This window comes from Phalacrocorax aristotelis, chromosome 1 (assembly GCF_949628215.1).
Source record: "Phalacrocorax aristotelis chromosome 1, bGulAri2.1, whole genome shotgun sequence".
Classification (NCBI taxonomy): Eukaryota; Metazoa; Chordata; class Aves; order Suliformes; family Phalacrocoracidae; genus Phalacrocorax; species Phalacrocorax aristotelis.
In genome coordinates this window covers 103398008-103410659 of record NC_134276.1, presented here as the reverse complement: position 1 = coordinate 103410659, position 12652 = coordinate 103398008, and the positions used below count along the sequence as shown (strand labels likewise).

General features: G+C 45.7%; 1 protein-coding gene across 1 annotated transcript in view; it reads left to right on the top strand.

Annotated features, from left to right (window-relative positions):
* The first annotated feature begins 3501 nt into the window (after window positions 1–3501).
* Window positions 3502–12652, top strand: part of EVA1C (eva-1 homolog C) — a 42497-nt gene continuing 33346 nt past the window's right edge. The window contains exon 1 of the mRNA XM_075100985.1: window positions 3502–3962. Coding sequence (XP_074957086.1) covers window positions 3836–3962 — 127 coding nt within the window. The 5' untranslated portion in view covers window positions 3502–3835. The remainder of the gene's footprint in view (window positions 3963–12652) is intronic.

Genomic DNA, 12652 nt, shown 5'->3' with positions numbered 1-12652 from the left:
ACATATCTGCTTCTCCGCTTCCAATAAATTTATTGGGGAGAAAAGAGGAAGAAAAAGTAGTAGTAGGTACAGCGGGGAGATGTGTTTATATAGATGTAAAAAAGTGTTTTCTGAGCTTATATATTTCTGATAGTTTTTTTACTGTGCTATAGCTCTTGTAGTGATTTTTTTTACTAATAGAAAATTTTAGGCCATCTAACTCAACTGCCTTCTATTATTTCACACTGTTTGTTTATTTCCTAACTGACAGCACTGATTTTGTTTGAATTTCCATACACTAAACCATGATCTGAGTTTCAAATTGGCAGTTTGGCTGAAGTTCAGAGAAAAAAAATGAAAAATATGGAGAGAAAAATAAATGGAGAGCTCATATTTTGGCCTTGCTCTTGCAAAGCTTCCATGCAACTCCACAGTTCCTGGATTTCTGACACTGTGACATGATTTCTCCCCAAACTCAAACGAGAGAAACTCTTTGAAGCAGACATGATACCTAGCCTGGATTGTAACTTACAGGCTTTCATTTTTCCTTGGGGGTTAAAAATGGATCTCACTCCTGTTGATCATAAGGAAAGGCCAAGGCTGATTCTGTAATTCTACATGCTGAACATGTCTGGATCAGTTATGTTGTCTTCCAACTACTGAGCATTGCCAGCTTGTAGAAACTGCTTTCAAGGCTATGGCAAGGAAACACATTCTGCACATCAGGAAAAATTATACTTTCTGCCTCCCTACCTTTGTGTTGTTTTACACTGCTGTCTCTAAGTATTTGAGCACTACCAATAGCAGGGAATAGCAGGGATTATGAAAAACTATGAAATTATGACAGATTTTAGGGCAATGTTGAATAGCAAAGTATCCCCCATTCAGGGAAAAAAACAAAAAACAAAAAAAGAAAAAAAATTGTCAATGGCATTTTACTGAAAGCATATCTTTAACTCCTGTTGGCTGCAATGTCCGTAAGTTGCTCTCCTCCATAGGAAGGCTTCCCTAAAAGGCAGGTACGTACACATAGGAGTACCCAGCTGCCTCTTGTGTTGTTACTCAGCCCTCGCTGCCTCACATCCCTGGAGGTTACCTACAACATTTTGAACCTCTCCCAGTTCAGTCATTCCATTTCAAAACTGCCTTTGCCTTTGGGTTATACCTGCACAGCGCCAAAAGCACACCAGGCTCCTTCATGCTCTGCTGGATGGTCTTTTTCTTACAGCACCATGGGGCTAGAAAAGGCAATGTTATCTCATTGGAAAGAGAAGATTCATAAGTTCTTCTTAGGCAAACCAGCCCCATGGGATCTTCTGATTCAAAGCCTTTCAAGCATGAGTGAGGCTATTTCGCAGTGATTTTTGCCATTTTATCTATTCTTCTGCGTTGATCGTGTGCTTCTCACAGATCCACTGTCTACTCAGAGTCACCCACAGCAGACTGAATTGCCATCCTTGACATCTGTGTTCCAGGGATTAGGGAGCAATTCAAAGAGGAGGAGGTGACACACTCCCTGCTAGAGCTATAGCAGGTGGCCTGAATATGAGATTTTTTTCCACTGACTGTGTAGGGAGTGAGGGTCTGGCATCCTGAAGCCATAGGTCATCCCCGACTGCACTCACCTGAAGTTGTGGTAGATATGTAGTTATGGCAGACATTGCAGGTATGAAGTTAGGGCAGACAAATAAGTTCACCATAGTCATCTAGGCACCTTTCTGGAAGATCTGAGTATGGCTTCCAAATGCTTTCTTTTATGGAGGGGTAAAAATCTGTGCTACTTAAAATATTTCCCTGGCATTCATTTCTGCCTTTGGTGGAACTGGCCTGTGACAGCAAGTGCAGGGAGTGTCAGATTAAATGACCAGGTATGGCAAGATCAAGCGAAGAAATGAGAGGAGTAAGCAGGAGACTCCTGCGAGTCTCCTTCCAACACCACAGTTGGAAGGCAAGGCGTAACTGGTTTAGCTCAGAGGCAAACACTGTCCTTATCTGAAGCAGCCAGGAGGAAGAACTTCACACACCTGGCAGAGCTACTGGTCTCTCTTCCCATCCGTGTTTGCAGCTGCAGATGCTTCAGAGCTATTCCATTTTATCCTGTTACTTCGGCATCTTTGATCCCATTTATCTGAGTTCGGTAAAACTTGAGGTCCCTGACCTCAGGCAGGTTCGTGTGAAACCTGGTTTGCTTTTATCTGCCCAAGACCAAGGAAGCATGACTATAATGTATGTGTTATCCAGTTGTTGTTCTGTGTGTGAAGAGAGGAGAGGGTGAGGAAAGAAAGTGGATTCAGATTTGAACATGAAGTTCAAGCTGGTCGAAGTTCAGTGTAACCTCCAGAAAGAGGTGCCAAAGTTTGGAAATTCAAAGCTGGACATCATCCAACTTCAGTTGGAGCAGGAGGAGAGGAACGGATTTAACGGAATTAGTTTGGTTCCGTCATCTCTCACCTACTCGCTCATGGTTTTTTTCAGGAGAAAGGAGATCAGTGAAAACATGCATGCCAGGATGTAAACAGCTAGATGTTCTTGCCTACCCACTTTATACCCAAGCACAACCCCAGGGCAGAAGATGCTTTCATGCCCCGTTTCCAGTGTTGCTTCTAGGCTGTTTTCCCCGAGGGCAGCTCAGGGACTAGGAAATGAGTGTCCTGATTTATTCCCTTTAGTCCCTCATACCTTAAAAGGAGCTCCAAATTATATGTGAAGGTGGCTTAGCAGGTTGTAACGACAAGTTGTTTGAACTTCCCACTGGTTTACTTTTCAGTCTTACAAAAGATTTCAGGGAACAACCTGAACTCCCTCAAAAGGTAACTTCAAGATGTTTTCTCACTTTGCAGTGAATGCTTTAAGCAAGCCTACGCACTTCAAACTCAGCACTTCAAACTCAGCTATGCTGAATAGCACGGGTCTTAAAGCTAAGGGCTGTGATAAGGTGTTGTCAGGCAACCACGCAAGGAAACAGAGAAAGTTTCTTTTGCAACATGGAAGAGTCAGGGCCGTTCCTTAACATGGTTGTTTGCCCACTCAAATCCCTCATCTAGGGGTCCTGACAGCCAGAACTGTCAGCCGGGTTTATCCCAGAGACCTGTGAGCCAACGTATAAAGGCAGGAGCCGGGTGGAGCAGTAGGTTTGGCAGGGTCTGGCATGTAGGGCAAGGAGAACTGAAGGAGGGGGAAGCGGGGAAGCGGCCTTGCTGGGGACAGGGGGTGATGGGGACCACCCTGCATCTGTCTTGGGAAAAATATACAAGCAGGGAAACGTTGTCAAGTAAGTCGGGTGTGTGTGGGTCCGTGACAACCCTCCAGCCATTGCCAAACAGGAATGGGGGGGGGGGGGAAATAAGTTAAAAATAAAGCCCTTCGCACGGAGCATGAAGACGAAATCAAGCCTCTTCGCCAAGAGGGAGGTGCCGGGACCTCGAACTGCCCGGAGAGGGGTGGAGAGAGCCGGGGGAGGGCGGGCGAGGTGCCGCCGGCTCTGAGTCAGCCCGGCCCGCACGATGTGCGCTGAGGGCAGTGCCGGGCACGGCGCCGCCGAGAAGGCTCTTCCCTTCCCCGCCGCCCTCGGGGGCTCCCCCGCGGCGGCAGCGCGGCTCCGGGGATCCCCTCCCGCCGCGGCGGGGGGCGGCTGCGCTGCGGCATCGGCCTCGGGCAGGGCTGCTCCGCCCTCCTCCTCCTCCTCCTCCTCCTCCACCCGCGCCCCGCCGCCCGCGCGGTCCCGGGGCAGCCGGCGCTGCCCCGCGGCGGAGGGCGCCCGGCGGGCCGGGGGTGGCCGTGCCGCCAGCCGGGGCCGGCTCCATCATGTGAGGCGGCGGGTCTGCCCCCCCCGCCCCGAGCTGCCCTCACCCGCACCATGAGGGACGGGGATGCGGGGCAGCACCCACGCCGCAGACAGGTAGAGCCCGGCCGGCTCCTCCGCCTCCTCTCCTGCGTGATCCTCGTGTGCGGCGCGGAGGTCGCGGCGCTCGCCGACTTCTCAGGTACGGGGCGGGCCCGGCGGTGGCGGCGGGACAACCGGCACCGACTGACGGTCACCCCACCCGGGACGCGACGGCGGGCGCCGGGGGCTCTCCCGGCCGCCCGCCCTCCCTAACGCCTCAGGAGGAGGGGCGAGCCGTCCGAGCCTGGCACCCCCGGAGGGGCGCGGGCGCGGGCGTGGGGTGCCGCCGGTCCTCGCCGCGGGAGGGCCGGGGCTGCCCGCCTCCTGCGCTCCCCGGCCCGGCGGCGGACCCCGCCCGAAACAGCTTCGGAAGCGGCGTACGGACGGGCGAGCTCCGGGCACGTCGTGTCCCGGGGCCGGGACGCGGGCCCGCACCCAGGGGAGCGCGGGGTCGCGACTCCGATGTGCCGAGGCTGCGGCGCCCCGGGAGGGACGGGGGGGGAGGAAGAGAGGGTTAAGAGCTTCCAGAGGGGTCAGCGGGGAAGGGACGCGAGGACTTGAACTGCTGGTTTCTCCTCAGCTGCCCGGCGGGAAGGCTGGGCGTGAATCGGCCAGGGCCTGACCAAAAGTGCGTGGAAGCCCCTGGAAAGGTTCCCACTTTCCCCGGGAGACTTGGAGTCGGGCCCTGAGCGAGCCCGTCCCTAACTCCGGTAGCGAGCAAGCGCTGCGCTTCCCCCCTGCCTGGGGGAGCGTTTCGCCTCGTAGCGCTGGGACGGCGAGAGCCGCTTCAAAGCGAGCAGAGGCACTGGTTGTCACTCGGAAATGACATACGTGGTCGCTGCGAGGCTGCTGTGGCAGCGCAAGATGAAGTGGCTGTAGAAACCGGAAAGATGTCCTTGTTCCCAGCAGAACGGAGAAGCGATTTTTCTTTTCTGTTTGAGAAGATTGCACTCTCGTAATTTTTCTTGTGCTCCAGGATGTCTCGCTGATGTCGGAAAGTTATTTAGAAGGGAGGTTTCTCTCCTTTCTATATTTCACAGTAAGCACAGCATATTCCTGGCAGTTGCAAGCTTGAGGAACTGCCTCTAGGGCAGAAAGCAAACCTTACCCTTAATGAACAGAGCAGGACTTTCAAAAAGCCAGTCAAGTGCACCGGAACAAAGTTAGTATATAATTAATAGGCCAAATGTGTTATGCATATTAACATAGTTCGTGTTAATACAGTTCAAAATGCCGGTGGTGGTTCCGTACAAACTATTTTCTCTGCAATAGGAGAATACAGTTTGTGATATTGTGTGCAACTCCATAAGCCTGAACATCTCTAAGCAAGCAACTGACAAATGTAAAGACCAGAATGATATACTTAGACAAACTATGTTTCTCCTATTAGATTCCCTTCACATGTAGAAGGCTTTTAAATGCTTGCTGTCTCATTCTTTGGTGTTTTTTTGGCTTAACTGCTGGCTTGTAGATGTTAGTTTTGGAATCACATGGTAGTTCTCCACAAGAAAATAAAATAAATGTTCAAATTTTTCCTTTCAAATAGCCACAGAGTTTAAAAATATCCCTCTAGTTTATCTAGGAAAGTTCCTCTCACAGAAGTCTATTCACTTTTCAAACTAAGTTATTTAGATAAGGTTTATCCAAGGTACATTTCAGAAGTACAGCTGTATTCAGTATTCATTGTGCACTGAACTTTCCAAATAGGTAGAATGACCAACGAAGAATCTCTGTCTCACCCCAGAGATCAGTATTAAAAATGTCACACAGACAATTCAGTAAATAAGATGTAGAAAAGAAAATCAGATTCCAGAATTCTTGCCAGACTGGGAAGTTTCCAGGCCTGAACAAGTTCTGCTCATATTTTCTTTTTACTTCTAACATGGAGATTTAATCCAGAATGACAGAAAAGACTAAAATGTTGCTGGAGCCTTTTTTAAAAAAAAAAGTATCCAGAGCACACAGAGAAGTTTTTAGCTACTTCAAAAGTAGGTGCTGTGGACCAGGAACTGTCAGACATAAGATGACACCCTGCAGTGCCATCTCCAGTCCATTTAGTACCTGTTAAAGGATTACAACAAGCCCCATAACAGCAGCCTCAAGCTGAGCCTCTAGAGTTGCTGAATTTCCTTATTTGCTTCCTCCCTCAGCAGGAACAGCGACTTGATTTTCATAAGCTCTGTTCAACTTGCATGAAAACAAATCTGCCCCGTTTAAAGGGGTAGCGCCCTGCAGCTGGCAAGGTGCAGGCAGCTCCTGGGGGATTATCCCAAAGGATGAGGAGTGGGGACCTGGCTCCCCTGCTTTACCCACCGCCTGTACTTTCAGTCTTCTGGAAAGGGTCGGATCCAGCCCTGTCCTTCTGAGGGTAAAGCTTCCAGGCAGCAGGTTATAAGGTTTCCACAGGCAGCCCGTGTCATACCAAAAGGAACTGAGATCTGCACCTTGAATGTGTTCTGCATAATTTGATCTGGTACTGGGAATTTAGGAGTGCACAGAGAATTGTTAGGCCAGTTGCTTCAACTTTTCCTCCTTTTCACAGGTTTCAGGCTTTTATACTCAGATTATCAGGTGCATAATTTCTTGGGCCATTGCCTTTTCCGCTCTGTGTGTTTCCAGCATCAGATCTCTACCTCAGCAGCCCCAAACTCTGTTCCTTTCTCCTCCTTCCCCCCCCCCCCCCTTCTGGCAGCTTTTGAGAATGACTTCCCAGACTGCTGTCAGATTGCAACAACTGCACATGTAATCTTTGTTGTTCTCTTTATGTACATATTAAATGCTAACCTGCCCAGAGTCCATTTGTTAATCACAAGACCTAGCTGCTTGCTTGTAGCAACACAAAGATGACCCCTCTTGGGATCTGTTTGATGTTTTGGAAAGAGGAGCAGGGAACAGTGTATGTGGATAGTGAAGGGTTATTCTCTTTTTTTATGTTTGACTTGTATTTATTTCTCCATTTAGAAAACTGTGGTCATTTTTTATGGATCACTTCACAGAACAGAAGCAGTGAAGCTATTACAGTGTTTATCCCTTCCTTTCCGTAAGAGAGAGGTTGGCAGCTCTGGCTATGAGTAGAATCTCTTCTTTTGGTTATTGCAGGTCAACTGCTATTGTGGTCTTGTTATTACTCTTGCCCTTATAGGATATAGAGCTGCAGGTGCTTGTTCTCATGTGTTTCTCAGTCCAGCTTTTAACTATAAAAAAAATTTGTTAGTGGTTTTTGGATTTTCTTTTGGAGACATTTCTTCACTGTGCAGTAAGATTTTATGAATTGGTATGTGAATTGGTATTTTCTAGGGAGAAGAATGTTCTGACACAAGGCTTCAGCAGCAGTTCTAAATCAAACGCGGTGGGGATGACTCAGTGTCAGTAAGCAAAACTAGTTTCTCCTTTTAATAACAGGAGATACTGGAGGTTAAAGGGATGTTGATACACACAACACACACAACACTTAAAGATGTGCATAATCTATTCTTCTCTAGCAGTTTGGTGGTAACAAAGAGCATATCTATTAATAGCATTGGTTATTGAAAGTGTAGGTTTGTTCTGAGGTCTGCAGTCCTCTGTGTGATTAATTTTTAGGGGAATCCAGGCATTTATGCCCAAATTTGAAACTGAAGGCTGAAGGTTTGGAGGGAGAGAGAGATCAATCTAATCCAGAGTTCTTTCCTTAGAACTTCGTGCATACCGGTTTGATCCTACAGCTAGAGATTTTTCTTCCTCTCATGCCTACTCTTCAAAACACATCTAAAATACATTTTCACCAGAATATTTATTCATGTCCATAGTTTCATTCCTACTTGACAAAGCTCTGTCCTCACATTGTTTTCTCAGTGATCTCTTACAGCTTTCACATTTCAGATCAGGTCCCAGTCCAGGAGACTGAAGACTGCTGTGAATTTTGCGAATTCTCCAGACTCTGGGAGCCAAAATCTTAAATACTCTGGGCTTCCAGGAGACTGTCAGAAGTGAAGAGAGCCATATTTTTCAAGACATCAAAGCCACATGACAGGTGTTTCCCCGCAGCTCCTCTGTGTTCAAGGACTGGTTCCCAAAACAGGCAAAATAAGGAGCTGGCAAAATCAGCAAACTTCTATACCTACACTTAACTTATATACCTATACTGGTGCTATAGAAAGCCCAACTGTATGCTACCACTGCTGCTGAGGAAGAGTTGGTTTTGCTGGGGATGGTGGCATTTGCTCAGGAGCGTGTACCGTCCCAACAGCAGGAGTCACTGCTCTCTCGTCTCATCCCGCTGCCCTCCTTGCTGTCAATGGGAAAAGTGCTCGGCTCTCCCCTTGGCTCTCTGTCCTAGCGCTGCTCCTTCTCCCACCTTTTCCCCATCTGCTGCCAAAGTGAACTGATCTATCATCTGTCTGGGAACAAATTCCTTCTCTCTGGCAACACTGAGGAACACCCATTCGCCTTTTTTTACACCCCTTTCTTCCTCTTCTTCTTTTCTCTGTGCTACTTTGAGCTTAGGCTTTCTGCTTGAACTGGTCTCCTTTGCTCACTTCATCAGCCAATCTCCCTTTCTTTACCTTAGTCCCAGCCAGGTTTTCTGGGCAGCTTTCAAGAAATGTGGCTGTAACTGAAGATCAAAAATGAAGTAACTGTGTGATTGCATAACTGGGCTGAAGAATGACTTTCTGGATGTGAACAGAAAAAGCAGCCGCTGCTTAGGTAGAACCTTTTAATCTTTGTTGGCTGGTGCCAGCTTTTCTTTCTTTTCCCAGAACAGTTCAGACAGAACTAGGCATTGCTTTAACTCCATGGACTTGATCTTCTGACCCAACAATAGAAAACAAATGGATCTAATGAAAAAGCAAACCAGTTCACCCAATAAATATAATCTGATCCTGTGGCCTTCCTGCATTAAAAGCTTCCATTAAGTTCTGTGGCATTCACCCATTCCAGATTCCCCCAGGCAAAAAGAAATCAAACACACGCTTTGAGCAAATGCTTTGTTTGTAATAACGTGGCAGGATCAATCATGACCGACCACAATGATGCAGAGGCTTTTTTGTTGGTTTTGTCTTGGTCAGATAAAACCCTGTGTAAATTTTCTTGAGTCAGTGCTGTTGCCTCACCGTGGCAAGTGGAGCTTGTCCTTCGACCAGGATATTTAGAGAGATGCTAAGAGGAGTGATGTCAATGGTGCATCTTCTTGATACTGCCTTGTAAAAGTCAAATGAAAATTTTGGTTGCTTTGTTTAAAGAAAAACATTTCATTTTAGAGATATGTTTTACTTCAGTAATATGGGAGTTAAACCTTGAAATCTGATGTAAAGGTTCTCAAAGTAGAGCAAGTTTGGATCTGGGATTTGTTCTGTGGAACAGACAGGTGTGTGTTGAAAGTGAGATTTTAGTTTAGATCATGGTGCTGAGATCCAAGGTTTAGTTTCAGGCCTGTCTCTGCAGTTCTTGCTGCTTTCCTGAGGAAGCATATCTTACGAAATTCCATTTAAATGTGGATTTTGCCTAATATTTTTTGTTAAATCCACTGATCAGATTAATAATCCTTGTTAGAGAAGTAAAAGCTTTGCTTCTATGAAGTTACTACACCTTTTGTGGGCATAAGCAGCTAGGCCCTGCTAGCATCCCCAAGAAAGGGTGCGGTTCCAAAATCTCTCCCGACATGAATTAAAGCATGGTGTGATGTCCTACCCCTACAACAGATGTTGGGGAATTCAGGCATGAGACACAGATATATAGCAAACCTGACTTCCTGAGCTCCACTGCTCAGAGGCCAATATGTTTGAGTCTGTCTTTCAGATTCTTACACCTTTGGGGCAGGAACTCTCTTTGTTCTTACTGTGAAGATTGCTGGCACCTGACACATCATATGATATTTTTATTCAAAATAAATAGCAGGGATTAGCTCCCCCATGCCTTTCTATGCCATCTGCTGCTGATACCCTTCTTAGTAAGGCAGAGCTTCCAGACAGTCTCAGCTTTATTAGAGAAAGGGGTTACAGACCTGTTCCAGATAAGTACTCAGATTTTGACAGAAGTGTCCCCAGACAGAGAAGGCACTGTCTGACCAGCCACCAGTTATCAGAATTCTGTCATTTGCCAACCATAATCTACAATTAAAATTGAAATATTTTGATATATTACCAAACACAGAGAAAACAGTGTCTTAAAGGGAGCTGAAGAGCAGAAGGAGGCATGGTTGCGCCTTATTGGTTCAGCATTGGTGAGTCATTTCATCTGAATTTCTGTGCATTTTAAGAGTTTTGTTTCAAAGGTCTATTGTGTGGCTTCTGGCAACAAATTAAATACCAGTGATGTTTGGCTCTTAATTTAGAATTAATTTTAAAACATCACTCATAATATAAGCCCTGAGTGAAAGCCTATGGTCACTGGAAGGATTCCCAAGGATTTCACTGGGCTCTGGATGAGGGTCTCAACCCACAAATACCTGTTTATTTTTCTTCATTTTATTTTTTCTTGGATGGGAAGACAAGCACTGGTTTTTCAGAATCATTTTGCAGTTTTGGACTTTTAATTTCTTCAAGCTAAAACTGAGTTGGGGACCATGAAATGTTGTAAAGAAAATCGTCAGGCTATGGTGGTAAGGTGGTGGTTTGGTTTTTTTTTTCTTTTCTGGCTTGGACTCACTGTACTATAAGCCATCATAACACTGCAGATCTGTGAGCTGCCAGGGGATGGACTTAGTGATTCAGTAGGCAAATTCCCTGATCCCTAATTGATCTGATTTTTTGAGTGTCAAATATAAATGGGAATACAAAAAATGCAGAGTTTGAGTTCTGTTTGCAAAACAAAACCTGTATTTGGTTTTCTGAGGAGCTGGCACTGAACAGGCCCCCTCCCCCCTCAAGTTTGTGTGGAGGTTCAAGTTCATAAATCCAAGTTTTCAACCAAATATTTTCTTCTAGTCCCTGAGGTTCTCCTACTTGCAGTCTTGGGAAGATTATAGCTTTGCTGTCTCTTGGGCATAATGATTCACTCATTCTGTCCCCAGAAGCAGTTGCCTCCAGCTGAGCCTTTCTCTTCTTACTTCTTGTTAATGGCACTAGAAGAGGCTACTCTGTCTTCAATCAAAAGAAGGATTTTTTGGCAAGGGCAGAAAAGAGCCTCACAGTCTCCCTTAACAGTGTTGTACCTCTTGTCAGCATCTTAGGATAGGAGGGAGAAAATCTTCCTTTTCTACTGTAACAGTTCCATATTAAGGCCCAGGACAAGTGTTTGCCCTGTGGCTTCATGGAATAGCTGAGAGAAGCATAACTGACCTTAGCATGGGGTTTATGACAGACTGAAATCTTTGGGCATCAGTAATAGTTTGCCTCTTCCTAACACAAGAAGGGAAGAAGGAAATAAAAAGAGAAACTGAGTGAGAAGATGGAAGTGCTTAGGGACCTATCTTACTTCCTGAGAAAGACATTAGGATACAACGAAAATTAGCATCACTCCAAGGCGACAACACAAGGGATTATGAAACTGTAGATCTGAAGGGGACAGAGAACACCTGTGGCAGGATATGAGAGATATGAGGTATCTGGTCTGCGAGTGCAGGATTCATGGATTTTCCTACTCTGCAGAAATTTAATACACACAACTGCAAGTCTGAGCTGAGTGGCATGGATGTGCATGGATGCGCTTCCTGGAGAAACAATGCCCATTTGGCATTACCAAAAAGCTACAGGAGGTCTGTACTTTCTTCATGATGTCTTGGTTTTATTTTTCAAAAAAGAGCTCATAGCTTGGCTTCTTGCATGTGCTGCTTCTCACTGAATAAACCCTGTTCACATACTAGAGTTTGTATGTGTTTTTATGTTGAATTATCTGCTGGTTACCTGGGTCCTTTCTCAGGCTTAAGTGAAACCAAGCTCTTGCTTAATTTGACACTCAGGTTTAGCAGACTGTGAGAGTTGGGTTCATTAAGATGGTTATGATCCACATTATGGTCAATACGGTATGACTATGAGGGACAAAATTAAACAAGACAATTTCCTTAGGAAAGCACACGTGTTGATAAAGCAGTTCATGGAAAATATGACTGATGTCTTCATCACTGATGCCTGTGTTGATTGCCATACTATCCTGAAAATATTTTCACTTTTAACTTAAGCATTTTCTTATTGAGGGCTTAATCCTTGATCTGTCATTAAGGCCAATGAAAACAAATTGCTCCATCAGTGGGCGGCCGATTAGCTCTCCACTGGAAGTATGCTGTCTCTTCAGCATCCAGTTGACTTTTAGCATTAGTCAATTAGATTGAGTTGGAAGTGACAGTTCCTACTTTGACCTGTCAGCTCAGACTTCAATTTTCATGTAACTTGTAGGAACTTTGTTTCTTTGAGCCCTGTACCCCTCAGGTGTGAAAGTGGCCCTTGAGCTTAGAAGCTGTTGACTTGAGTAAGGGAGTGGCAGATGGACAGAGATCATGATCTCATAAGCTTCAGCTCCTTTAGAAATGGTCAAGTGAAAACTCTCAATGACTGATTATAAGAAAAGCAACAGCTTTAGGTGCTCTGAAACCAAACTAGACATTTGGAAATGCAAAGTTCTTCTATGGTCACTAGCTTATCAGTGAAACTAGATTACAACTAGTTTTTCCAAGTGAACATCTATCACCACATCAAAAAGGTTTAGGTAATATAAAAAATACAGTGATTATAGAAAAAATATTTCCCTTGCATGGTAAACCAGCTTTTCATGCCATCTCCCACAGTACAAGCAAAAGGATGAAGTTACTGGGATAGCAGTCACTTGTAAAGAGTATGAGTGTTGAGAGGAATAGTGGAAAAAGGCACACTGAAA